Source organism: Mastomys coucha, unplaced genomic scaffold, assembly GCF_008632895.1.
Source record: "Mastomys coucha isolate ucsf_1 unplaced genomic scaffold, UCSF_Mcou_1 pScaffold22, whole genome shotgun sequence".
Taxonomy (NCBI): Eukaryota; Metazoa; Chordata; class Mammalia; order Rodentia; family Muridae; genus Mastomys; species Mastomys coucha.
Genome location: NW_022196905.1, coordinates 215,811,160 through 215,825,080, shown reverse-complemented (window position 1 = coordinate 215,825,080; position 13,921 = coordinate 215,811,160). Strand labels below are relative to the sequence as shown.

General features: G+C 43.6%; 1 protein-coding gene across 2 annotated transcripts in view; it reads left to right on the top strand.

Annotated features, from left to right (window-relative positions):
• Arhgap10 (Rho GTPase activating protein 10) overlaps positions 1–13,921 on the top strand; it is a 258,556-nt gene that overhangs the window by 190,793 nt on the left and 53,842 nt on the right. For both annotated transcript variants that reach the window (XM_031340368.1, XM_031340367.1), the window contains one exon: positions 10,948–11,098. In XM_031340368.1, the coding sequence (XP_031196228.1) occupies positions 10,948–11,098 (151 nt within the window). The remainder of the gene's footprint in view (positions 1–10,947; positions 11,099–13,921) is intronic.

Below are 13,921 nucleotides of genomic sequence, written 5' to 3'. Positions count from 1 at the left end.
GAAATGAGTTCCTGTGTATGAAATTGGGAAGAGGTAGAGCTGCCCCTGAGGCATGCACACACTGGTAGCCTGTGGCCAGGCAAGGGGTGAGGAACCGTTATCCCATATGCTGAAAGAGGAGTCCTGTCACCTTTGCGGGACTGCAAGGCCACCAGAAGAGTGACTTGCCAGATCAGGTAGCTTGGTGACAGTTACACATTTTCTCACCTGTAGACTCATGAGTTAACTTCACTAATTTTTATGAGGAAGAGGTCACCAGATGGTAATAGTAACGTCATGTGGTGTCTGGTTGGCTCCCATCACCCATGCAGGGTCACCACAAATGCCTGTAATCGGGGGGATTGGACATCTCCATGGGCAGCCTCACGCCAGTCATTAAAAAAATAGAATTAAGTAAAAAAGGAAAAGTGAGGACAAATTCAGGAACTCTGACATGGGTCTGCGTAGACAGAATTGTTAGCAGTTTATCTGTGTCTGTGTGATCTAGAGTCAACACAGTGCCTGGGCACTTCCTGAAGTAAAGACTGCATCCAGCCTCACTTTAAGCCTGTGAATGAGAATCAACCTTTCAGTTGGTATGCACGTGCATGCTTGAGGGGTTCTGCTTTGGTAGGTGATGCATGCTTGTGATGTCTGCTTGTGATGTCTGCTTGTGATGTGTGCTTGTGATGTCTGCTTGTGATGTCTGCTTGTGATGTCTGCTTGTGATGTCTGCTTGTGATGTGTGCTTGTGATGTCTGCTTGTGATGTGAGCTTGTGATGTGAGTTTGTGATGTGAGCTTGTGATATATACTTGTGATGTCTGCTTGTGATGTGAGCTTGTGATGTCTGCTTGTGATGTGAGCTTGTGATGTGAGCTTGTGATGTCTGCTTGTGATGTGAGCTTGTGATGTGAGCTTGTGATGTCTGCTTGTGATGTCTGCTTGTGATGTGAGCTTGTGATGTCTGCTTGTGATGTGAACTTGTGATATCTGCTTGTGATGTGAGCTTGTGATGTGTGCTTTAGCTCACACAGTCCAGCATAGTGGGGAAGGCGGGGCCCAGGACCTGAGAACTGCTTACCCTGCAGCCACGGTCAGGAAGCAGAGATATGAGTGCTGCTCTGTATTACCTCAGTACCTCAGTTTCTCAATCTCAGAACCCCACATTTCGGGTGTGTCTTCCCACTTGAATTAACCCGATCTAGAAATTCCCTTACAGACACACTCCAGGGTCTGTTGGGATAGAACTTGTCAAGTTGGCAGTCTGGATTAACTGTCACAGTGGTGGTCTGGAAGACCGAAGTGTCCCTGAGCTCATCATTGGCACCGATGTCACAGTCACATAAGGCTTCTACTCCATCAGTGGCTTCCAGGTTCTTGTGTTATGAGTTTAAAGGATGAGATTCATGGAAATTGGGAGGGGGCATTTAGGAAGGAGTTTTATTACAGATCCATAGGTGGGAACTTGAGAGAAAGAAGGCAGAGCTCCCATACAGCATGCAGACCACTGGAATGGTAGTGTAGGGACTTTTATAGGACAGAAGTTGGGGTGTGGTGTAGGGGGATGAGCTGGTCAGTCCAGTTGTGCCAACCAGATTGTGTCCTGGTGCTGTCTCTCAGCTTTGGCTGTGTCATTGTGTCTAGACTCGAGGCAGACTTGCTTATGTAGAAGAAGAGAAGAATGAGAAACTGAATTTCCTTTCTGATGTCCCAGACCTCTGACCAGGCTAAAACCTTTAAGTTTTTTAGCTTAAAAACTTTTGGTATCTCTGGCCTTTGGTGAGGACATTGCTGCTTAAAGAGCAGATTCTGCTTTTATTTATGTGTTTATTTTTGGATTTTTGAAACAGGGTTTCTCTGTGTGACCCTGGCTGTCATGGACTCCCTTTGTAGACCATGCTGGCCTTGAATTCACAGAGATCTACCTGCCTCTGCCTCCAAGTACTGGGATTAAAGGTGTGTGCCACCACATCTGGATGCACTTTATGCTTTTAGCTAGTTTCTGCTACCCTAAAACTGCCTGGTCATTTCTGTCTCATTTGTGGTATTCAGTTACTTATCATAGGAGAACTAATCATCCAAAATTCAATTTTCAACTAAGTAGTCTTATTTTCATGATTAAATAAATAAGGGAAGGAAGAATTCATTTGCCTTATTCCATAATACCTGGGCCTGAGGTAGGACATTTTCAAGTATCTTGAAGGGCTGTTGGGGACAGCCATATGGAAGCTGCTATATCCTCATCTGGACTGGGTTCTCTCAGAGCCTTGGCTCCTGCCGATACGTGGTTTCTGCATGCAGAATAGGCAGGCTTCTTTCCAAATGTGGCTACTTTAGAACTCCAAGAAAATATTCTGGCCAACAAGGCAGAAGCAGAGAGCCTAGAGGCTTTGGGGGGGGGGGTGAGCATTAGATATCCTATAGCTCATTCTAACCTACGCCGTTGTTTGAAGATGTTCTGGGCCTGTGTAGATGTGGGGAGAAGAGCATTCTTGTCCCCTCTTAATGAAGAATATCAAAGAAATTGTCATATTGTAAAATCGTCACAGATGGTGAATGCTTAGACTGTTTGCTGTAAATGTCTCCTTTCTCTTAGCAATTAGCAGTAAGCTATTAGGAAATGCCCCAAGAATATTCAAGAATCCTGTTTCTTAGCAAATTTCCACTCAGGTTTCAGGATTAGTTGTTCCAAGTTTATTAGATAGGATTTAGTTATGAGAAAGTCTTAATGTGCTGGTCTCTGGAAATAAACTGTCAGTGGTGACAGTGTTGGTTCTGGACCCTTTCATTGTGATAGAGTAAGTTTATGTGACTCTGTCTGGTAGGTTCTTAACCTTTCATACCAACTTGGATGCCAAGCACTTTACATGACTCTGTCTGATCGGTTCCTAGCCTTTCATACCAACACGAACACTGAGCTCTTTATTATGACAATGTCAACACTAATTTGGATGAAGGACTTTTGCTCTACTCTGCGTGTGGCTCTATGGTTGTTTTACTTGACTGTTTTTTCTCTTTCTAATTAAAGGAATGTGTTCAGCAGTGCATGAATACACCCATCAAATATGTTTGGGGACATTTGTGTCAAAGCAAAGCCAGTCTTAGGCCTGGCCAGGGTGAGTCCCTTGAGCAAAAGCTTCTCCTTTGCTTTTGAAGTGTAAGGACTGTGATTGTGGGAGGGACGGAGCATTCCCAGCTGATGAGGGAATCCAGGTCCTGGGTCCTTTCCTCCTTTAAAGGTGCAGTAAGTAGGGAAAGATGGATTCTCTGTTACCTTCAAGATGTATCACTTTAGGATGTATTGATATAATTAATGCAGCTCACACTGGAAGAGAGGCTGGTATTTGGCTAGTTTGGTAGAAAGAATTGGAAAGGCAGGCTGTTAGATTATTTTAAATATGCATTTATGACTCTTCTTAAATTTCAATGGTAAATCATGGTCTATATATTTTAAATTAAATCTTTCCCTGAAGTTTAGTTTTGATAAAAGCATGTAGCCAAGGCTATGCCTGATGTGTGTAGCCAAGGACAGAATATTGAGAATCCCGGAAGCTGAGTTCCATATGCAGCCACAAAGAATCTATTGGTGGTTTTCCCTTTTTAAAACCAGAGAAGACCCCCAAAGACAAGTCATCAGATCTTTAAAAGAGCTATCTGTCTGTGTGGGGTTTGTGGATGTTTAGTGGCTTTTCCTGTTGCTGTGATAAAATACCCTGACAAAACCAACTTAAGGGAGAAAGGCTTTATTTTAGCTAAAGTTACAGTCAATCATGGTGGGGAAGGCATGGCGGTCGGGCGGGCGGCAGGAGACTGAGGCAGCTGTCTGCTGTAGTCAGCAGGCAGAGGATGTTAAATACCTGTGTTCAGCTAGCTTTCTCCCAGACCGTGGAATGACGCCACCTACAGTAGTGGATCTTCCACTCTAGTTCACCGAGTATAGATGAGATAATTTCTTACAGGCAGGGCCAGGGCCTAACCCGATGTATAGGTAATCTTCATCGTTATTTCCAGAGGCTTTCTCTCTCTGGTGATTCCAGAGCTTGGCAAGTTGACAACACACTGGTTGGGTTTTAGCTTCTAAGAGAGTCTTTTAAATATCGTAAATATTTGACATCTTCAATATTGCAAACATTAGCAATTTTGTAGTATATGAATTGTAATCTGAAAAAAAAAAGGTTTTTTTTTTGGTAAAGAAGGAAAAACTGTTGCCATCAATTTTAGAAATAGTAGTTAACTGTAAAGGGATGCCCACTGCCACACCCAGTGTCACCTCTCAAAGCACCACGGCTGAGGATAGTGGCTCTCTGTATGGTCCTGCTTTAAGAAGTTCAGTCCTGAACAAAGGAGTACCTAAAGAGGCAGGCTGTTTAGGCAAGCATGGGCGCGCTTGGGAGAGGTTTCAGATGGTTGTGGTCAGTTTCTTTCTTTGTAATTAAAATCCGCACATTACGTTTTGGGGATTTAATCCATGCCTTATTGTTTACTACTGGAAAACTCGTTACCCAGCTTACCTGTGTTCCAGAAGATTTTGTTGGCCTCGAAAATTCTGTTAGGCAACACCAGCCACTTCCAGATTTGTTTTCTGGGACTAAAGTTTCCAAGTTGCATGTGAGATAAAGGACAATTTAGGTCAGAGTTGATACTAGATTTAAGCACTGCTCCCCTTGAGAAGTCCTTGGGAAAAAAAGAGGTTTCTCCAGATCAGAGCAGGAAGGGGTGGGAGCAGGCATCAGTTACGGAGTGCGAGCCTTGTTAACATAGGACATATTTCGTTAATGTTATTTTGGACCTTTATTGTTTTAAAGTTTTTACTTGCATGTTAGCAAAGGGCACACTGAAGAAAAGTTCTAGTGAGGAGAAAACTTGCAGCCATTTGGTCTCTGGAAGCAGAAGCTGCAGCTGTGTGTAGGAAAGCTTTCATCTGACCGTGGAAATGCGATGCTGGGTTTCCCAAACGTGTGCAGGTGCACATGGGTAACATCACATCTGGAGTGTTTTCCTGAATGTTTGCAAACCAGCAAACAGCATTTTATGGTTGGGAATATATGTCCACACCGTGGTATAAGGGTGTGCATCTTTGCTTTGGGCTTAAAGAGGCTCCCTTTGTGTAGATCAAGCTGGCCTCGAACTCAGAAATCCTCCTGCCTCTGCCTCCCGAGTGCTGGGATTAAAGGCGTGCACCACCACCGCCCAGCACTAGTGAACAACTTAACTGGCATTTGGTTCATAATATTATCAGAGTTTTAATGGCCATGACCCATTGTCTCTGCCTAACACTGGCAAGGTATCATACCCACTGCTGATGCCATGGACCATGCCTATGGTGGAGTGAGTGTGTGGCTGTGGAGGTGTGTGTCTCTCTGTAAAGGGTGATAGGAAACTGTTGATCCCTGAAACTGCTCAGGCAGAAACTACAGTCAGCTGGTTATTACTATCTAGTCTATGAGAGCTGCAGATCTCATAGTATCTATTGAAGTCTGATGTGTCTGCAGATGTGTCTCCCCAAAGAAAGCCTAAAGTATAGAAAGAAAAACAAGAATCCTATCAGCTTCATATATCTGCTGAACAAAATTTGTTTTCTCTTTCTTTTTTAAACGTGTAAATCAAAATTGAAGGTTTTTTCAGAAGAGACATCCACAATTGGGGCCACGGTCAGAGCCTGAGTCTGTGGGAAGAGTGCACAGACACAGCCTGTCCTTCGCTCCTGTCTTCCCTTCCGTCCTCCAGTCCCTCTCCAGTTCACCACAGTAGGAGGAAGGGTCTTACACTGACAGGTGGCAGTCAGACCCTTAGCATGCTCCTGTTGTCCAGCCTCAGGGCCTCACAAAGTGTATGAGAACTCAGAGCTCTTTGAGGAATTGCAGCAGTTGACAAAATCTGTCCGGAAGGGTGTGTTGTCCCTTGGTAGCCATTGGAAATTGGCTCTTGGATACCATCCCCTGACCCATGTTGCTACACCAACTATGGGTGTTCAAGCTGCTTATGCAAAACAGCATAATATTTCCATATAACCACATATCTTCTTGTATACTTTAAGTTATCTTACACCTAATATAGTATAAATGCCATGTAACTAGTGGCCACATTGCATTTTTAAAATAATTACTACATATTTACTACAGGGATAATGGCTTTCTCTAAATACGTTGCCTTTGTGAGGAAGGCCACTAGCAGATGTACAAAGTGTACTTTCTTGGCACCACAAAGCCTTGGCGCGAGTAGAATGCTAAATAGCAATTGACTCTGAGGACCTTGTCTGGGGATAAGGCCTGAGTTTGGCGTTGATGAGTGAAGGGTACAGGAGCAAAACATTAGCCTCAGGGACCCGAGTTTGCTCATCTCTGCAGAGAGGTTGGTGTGAGAGAGAGCCAGGTGCTTTCCAGCTCTCTGAGGTTCTGAGTTTCAGTGAACCCAAACCAATGGGAAGCTTTGAGATCCTCAAGGCCAAACCCGTCTGGTGTTTGGTGGTCAAGTCTAGTTGAATGCCATAGAATAGACCTATATGTAGTCCTGGGATTGGGTTATTTGGTCAGACGGCTGGACTTAGTTTTCAGTTTTACTTGTAGTACACAGGAAGGATAAACCAAGAGCAAGCCATCAGTGTGTGCTTGGGTTCCCCACCCCACAAGGATGCATTTTGGGAGAGAGAATGCATTGCCTTGCTGCTGTGTTCTGGAATTTATGCTTATGGCAAGACACCATTTGTAGGCTAGCACATCACTGTGGAGATTATCAGATGGGCGGGGCTTACTAGAACACAGCAGAGTTCAGTGACTGTGACTTGCATTCTGGACTTAGGAAATCTGGTCCAAGGTTGGTATAATGTCAAACACATTGCATGTGCTAAATTATACCTTCTGCTGGAACTTCCAGAAGTATACTGGAATAATCGACAGTTCTTCAGTACTGGAAAACACCAGACACCCACAGAAACATGTTTGTGAAGATGAAGGATTTTATCCTCTTCCAGGTGGAATTTGAGTTGGGTGCTGATGCAAAAATTTCAGACAATCCTTCTCCTCTGGCAGAAGTGATGGGCTCTATCCACACGTGGCCCCTGGTGGCATGGCATGCAGAATCAGCAGAGCCAGCTGTTTCTGCTTGTGACTGAGTCCTGTGGCAGAAGCATCTGCTTCAGTGCACCTGAGGAGCCTGTGACTGTCAACAGCAGTGACAGACCTCTGTTTGTGCTAGCACTGTGCGGAGACCTGAGGAAGCGAAACGTGTTAGGCTTTGTTTTATTGTTAAGATTTTTTGGTCTGAATTTTTCTTATGCTGTAACTAAGGTGTGTGAAGTATTTTACCCATAAAGAGGAAGTTTTGAGTAAATATGATCTATCCAAAAAAAAAAAAAAACCCAAAACAAACCATGAGGTAGAGTGCTAAATTAAGGGATTGAAAATAGTGGGAGGCAAGTTAGTGTAACAAGTTAATATAAAAAGTTAATGTAACAAGGGAGCCAAGCACCCAGAAAGAGACCTGGGTTTTGGAAATGTACAGCAAAACAAGATGAGCAGTACATTCTAGAATCAGAAGACAGCTCAGCATTTTAAAATAAAGAGCTTTGCTTATTTCCTCCTCGAGACTCAAAAAGGATATAATTTAAAACTATTCCTGCACGTTGCAGAGAGAATCATAACAATTAGTTTTGTAAGTGTGTGGAAGGAAAAAAGACTTTGCATTGAGGCTGGTACACTGGGAGCCAAGGTAACCATGTCTGAAAGGAACAGAGCATCATTGGTGGGCTTATGGCCATGAGCCCCAGGCCTGCCTTGTTTAAACAGCGGGAAGTGATTTAAATTTGAAATTTTAGTGTTAAGTTAGAGAAATGAAGACATAACAAACTGTTGTGTATAGCTTTTTGCTACCCTGCCTTAGTTCTGGGAATGGGCTATGCTACCAGCTCCCACCCAGCTTCCCCTGAAAACACGGATAAAAGACACACACACACACACACACACACACACACACACACACACAGAGTTGTTCTTTTCAACTGCCTTCTTGGTACAGTTGCTGGACGATACTATCTCCTGCCTGAAAATTGTGCCCTTATCAATACTCTTAGCTCCATACCCTTCACATGCCCTAACTTTAGTTGCTAAACTCCCCTGACCACCTGCCTGTAGGAGTGGCCTGTGTTGCCACTCTGTTTTGTGATCTCACATGGCTGGTCAACTTTTTCCATCAGAAGCCTGGTAAATCCTGTCTCCTCCCTTGTATCTCCCCTTTTCCTCCAGGGACCTGGAAGTCCTGTCTGTACCTTTTGCCCAGCAATTGGCTCATGGCTTTCTTTACTAACCGATCAAGAACCAATTGGAGAACAGGACCTTAGCACCAAAACTGCTCCTACAACAAACTGTTTGATTCTAGGTTTCGGGAGAGTCATGGAAGCAGTTCACCTGTACCTCTTCTTTTAGCTCCATACATGTGCCTTTCTCTAGAGCACCAGAGTAACTGCTCAGAGCAGTAGCTCTGAGAATATTTGCGATGGTGGGAGATGGGCCCTGCCTTGTGAAGATAGTGCTCAAGCAGAACAGCATCATCTGGATTCAAGTTTGTTATTTATGCATCATGTCACAAGTGAAGGTTGGTACCATTTGGTCTGAGTCCTGTGAGCCTGCTGCTATACTGAAGGATGGATTGTGGCAAGTCTCCCAGCTCACTAACATCAGTTCCAAGTGTCAAGCCCAGCTTCCGTAGCTGCTGAGGTCCCAGAGCCAAGACAGTGCTGTGTCTAATGAATACCTAGGCTTGGTAACTGTACTAATGTAGAGGGTGGTTCAGTTCTCTGGATGCCAGTCCCTCAAAGGATTTATTAAAGCAGTGGTTGGTAGCTAGAATCTTTGAGCCATCATATGCATAAATGGGATGGGGGCATGGTCTAAGGAGTTGAAGTGTGTGTCTAGTGCCATTTGTTTTTCTGAAATATTTTTTGGTGTTCTGATTTTGCCTTCAGTCTTTCATGATGACTTCCCAAATCAATGTTTCTTTGCTCTAGCTACACAAAGGAATGCCCTGGGAGCTTTAAAATGTAAATCAAAGCAAAACAAAACAACTTGAAGGTACATATTCTGGTGTAAGTCCAGCAGTGCCTGTTGTCTTCTGGATACCAGCCAATGTTTGGTCCCAGTTCATGGTTCAGAACTGAAGTTCAATCTTCAGGAAATGATGGAGTCACAGTTGTTCTGACTCTGAGGACCAGACCTTATCTCCATCCCCATAGCCTTGTCCAGACATCTCACCTTGAAATGCAGTAGAGTAAGAGGTGCAAGAATAGCTGCCACTGTCTGTCTGGTTTTTCAGGAAGGCCTGCTTGGAAAGTGATCACCTGCCTAGTGCCAGTCCTCAGAGCCTAACTTCTCCATGGCTTATTGCTGCTTTGGATGTCCTGGCCCAGGATGCTGCTTGGTTTCCTCTTCAGAAAACATCCCAGAGGCATCTGCCATGTTGGTAGAATTCAAGCGTAGATAAGCTGGGGGCTGTTATAAAGTGTGGTCATAGTACAGTTCTCTCTGAATGGGATTGGCTTCCCTTCGTATCTACCCGACTGCTCCGCTCTCCATTCGCCGCTCGAACAGCAACAATGGTGGCAGTGGAGCTGGGCCAGCGGTCTGGCAGCAGAGAATTTTCCAGGGCACATCTGTCAGTTTCCCTGTGCACCGCAGATTCTCTGGAAAGTCCCTGTTAGCAGGTACGATAACAGACAGGATTTTCATTAGCAAATGCTTGTCCGCAGCAATTTAACAATTTCTTATTCTGTTTATACATGAGGGGGCAGTGTGACACCATAAAGCAAACAAACTGTTACATTAGCTTATTTTTATTGGTGTATAGTAATTTTTAGGTGAGATTTCTAGGGTGTTCAGGTAAATGCCTTTCACTGTCAGGTTTTCCGACGTGGACACAAGTGTAAGGCACACTGTCACCACGTAAGCCACGTGCTTGATTCTATTCAGATGAGTAGGAGGTAACCACAGTGCCTTTTATTTTGAGTTTGCGTTCACGTTCTTTTAAAGCTGGGAGCTTGGTTCTTGTCTCCACCTGAGGGGCGTGTCAGTTGCCTGCAGTTGCAGTGTCTGTCAGACCCATGTCTCCAATGTTTTATTTCATGGTTTCATTGAAGGCTGCAAGGCTCATGTGCTTGGGGGGAGCCTTTAACCTTAGGTCTGGGTGACCAGGGGAGATCCACAGTAGCTCAGCGCAGTGCAGTCTGCCTCTCTTTGTGGCACACACATTATTTTGTCCAAAGGAAAACAAATTGCCAAGCAAAGAAACAGTACATTTTAATTAATGTTATTAATTAATTAATTAATGCTATATCTGATATATGAATGACATTGTAGATAAATCAAGGTGGTAATGTTCTGGGTTTCAGAGATGGATGGGAAAATTACTAAGAGGGGTAGAAGGTATTAAATAAATTTATGAACTCTATAAAGTATTAAATAAGGAAATTTTGAAGAATGTAAATAAGAATTGAGACAGGTAATTGCATAAGCACAGCTTATTTTTAAATGTGTCAAAAATGTTTGCAAATGGATGTTTCTGTTTCTGTAGTTGGGAAAGAAGATCAAGTCCGGTGTTTTGGCATAAGAGTAATAATTCTTTGTGAATTTAAAGGGTACTAGTGCCTTAGTACTGCATCCTGGCCACCTGCCTTTGGGAATGAAGGGCTGTGAGTTTGTCTCCCTCATGAGAAAAACCATTGTACTTGTTTTCTTTTGGAAAAAAAAATCTTACTTGAAATGCAATGATTCGGTAGTGTTCTAATTTTAGTGAGATGCTTTATTCTGAAATTTTATGTTAATCTTTTCTGATGTCAAATTCAGAGGGTTGAGGTTTTGGCTCTGGCCCTATCCCTAATGAACCCCAAATCTAATGTGGCTGGATGCTGGTTTGGTCCAGCAGTGCACACAGGTCTTACTCGCGGATACCCATTGTCATGTTTCTTACCTGATGACAGATTTTTCGGACCTCGCCTGACACCGCATTTGCTGAGCCCACATGCCTGTCAGCATCACCCCCCAACGCCCCCCCACGGCAGTCAAAGAGACAAGGGCAGAGGACGAAGAGACCAGTGGCAGTGTACAACCTTTGTCTGGAGCTGGAGGAGGGTAAGATGCTGACTGGGTTTTCTGCTTGGTGGCATGTTGGCTGCACGACAGTCACACACCCTCTCACACACCCTCTGGGCAGTGTGAGGTGCTTCCATCTCTGTTCTGATTTCTTTGTCCTCTGAGATTGTAATGTTTTAGACTAGCAGGGAGGGTGATGCTTTCTGGTCAGGGAGGAAAATGCAAGTTTCTGTTTTATGTTTGTTTTTGTTATGCACAGTTCTTTTTTTATTTTGAAGACAGTTTAAATTTCTTTTTTGGGAGACTTGTGTGACCTCCTGTGAGGTTACATAACCCAGAGACAAATGGAACTAAAATTAAAGCAGATCTTTGATGTGAGGAGCTGGTGGAGCCACCCCACTGCTAATGCGTCTGGATTAAAGGCACTGGTCAGTGTTGCTGTGGGGCTTAGGGCGTCTGCACTGTACTGAGCCCAGTGGACTAAAGTTCTCTTAGGCATGTCAGAAGCCTGGAGTGGCAGACAGACCTGCCTTTGAAGTTTGCTTGCATCAGCTGGGTTCAGTTGAACTGGGGCAGGAGGTGGTTCTCCTGTCCAGCCAGGCCATCCTTGCCATCTAGCTTTCACCTCACAGCCATGTCAGGCCGTGAGCCCCATAAAAGCTGATTGGTTATTTGTGGTCATGTGGTTTTGTGTGGAGTATAAGGTGATTGTGGCGTCAAGCCTGCGTTTTTTTTACATGTGGCTCCTGTCATTACTCTCTTGTTGAGTCAGTTCTCCAAATTTAAGATGCTTCCTGAGTTTTTTCCTGTTATTCCTTCAAGCCCTTAAATCTTTGTAATCCATTCCAACACCTGAGGTTGTATTGATTGGTAACAAATTACAATACCCACATCATAAACACAAAGAGAAAAGTATCTATTGGTGCATGCAAGGAACTGACTGACTTGGAGCGACTTGGAGGTATATTCAGAAAGACCCAGAGTGCCCCTGTTTATAAGACCAGGGATATGGACTCCTCTTGTTTCCTTTTGAATTGCCCCATGTGCACATGTGACAGAAATACAGTCAGATTGTGTTTTCCTGGAGAAATGCATGAATCATTGATATCCTTCTTTAATATGAGAGAGAGAGAGAGGTCAGACACTCTGTAACCTATCTTTTCAGGAGTCTCTTCTTGAATTTGGAACTCACTGATTGACCTTAACCTCTGGTGAGCTCCCCATCTCTGCCCCAGTATCATTCAGTGCTAGGATTACAGACCTGTATGGCCAGGCTCAGCTTTCTATGTCAATTCTGGGGATGCACACTCCAGTCTTCCAGCTTGCCCGGCAGGAACATCATGGATGAGGCCATCTCCCCAGCTCTCAGACGTTCTCTTTAGACTTACTTTCCACTTGTGATCCCAACTGTGTTCTCCCCCACTCCCTCTTCTTCTCACTTTCATTCTTTGTCGACAAAGTTGCTAATAAGGAGTAAAACTGACTGGTTTGAGCTTCACCTTCTCACCTGTCCTGGTAGAAGTGTTAGTAAACAGTGAAACAAGCAAATGTCAGAAGGTAGGAGGAGAAGAAATACGCAGAACACAGAGAGCTACCCAACGGCCTGCAGGGAAAGCAGAACTGACTTCATAGTGGAGGTAGTCAGAGTCAGGCATTAGTCTGAAAATATATCTACATTCTTCTATTCTTAGGGATAAAATTATATCTTAACAAGTCTACGGAGGTGCTACCTTTGTGCTAAGCTTCTAAATGATTATTAATGGATGAGGAATGTCTCTTAGCAGCATTCACATCTTTGATGGAAAATTCAAGGTGCCACATAGAGTATATTGCTCCTAAGTTTTAGGTAATATATTTTTCCTCAGTGCCAGGCAAATGCTCTGACAAAGAACCATAATAACCACTGATATTAGACTTTTTTTTTCAACTAATAAATTTTTTTTTTCGAGACAAGGTTTCTCTGTGTAGCCTTGGCTGTCCTGGAACTCACTCTGTAGACCAGGCTGGCCTCGAACTCAGAAATCCGCCTGCCTCTGCCTCCCAAGTGCTGGGATTGAAGACGTTCGCCACCACTGCCGGGCTTTTTTTTTTTTTTTTTTAAGATTTATTTATTTTATGTATGTGAGTAAACTGTAGCTGTCTTCAGACACACCAGAAGATGGCATTGGATCCCATTACAGATGGTGAGCCACCATGTGGTTACTGGGAATTGAACTCAGGACCTTTGGAAGAGTAGTCAGTGCTCTTAACCGCTGAGCCATCTCTTCAGCCCCCAAAATTTATTTTAAGATATACAATTCAGTATTGGCTTTTTAAAAGTCATCAAAATATAATAGTTAAATATAATATAATATAATAGTTAAATGCCTCTTAAATATGCATGAAGCTAAAAGTAATAATGCACTCAAACAGGTTTTTGTTTTGTTTTGTTTTGTTTTTGTTTTTCGAGACAGGGTTTCTCTTTATAGCTCTGGCTGTCTTGGAACTCACTCTGTAGATCAGGCTGGCCTTGAACTCAGAAATCCGCCTGCCTCTGCCTCCCAAGTGCTAGGATTAAAGGTGTGCACCACCACCTGGCAATAAATTGACATTTTTTTTTTGAAACAGGGTTTCTCTATGTAGCCCTGGCTGTCCTGGAACTCACTATGTAGACCAGGCTGGCCTTGAACTCAGAAATCCGCTTGCCTCTGCCTCCCAAGTGCTGGGATTAAAGGCTTGTGCCACCACTGCCCGGCCAGATTTTATAAACTATTTGGAACATTAAACATGATAGAAGTAGAAAAAAAAATCTCTCTCTTTTTTTTAAACTTTTATTGCATTATGATGAGAAAAGTTATATGATTTCAATTTATCTGAATTTGT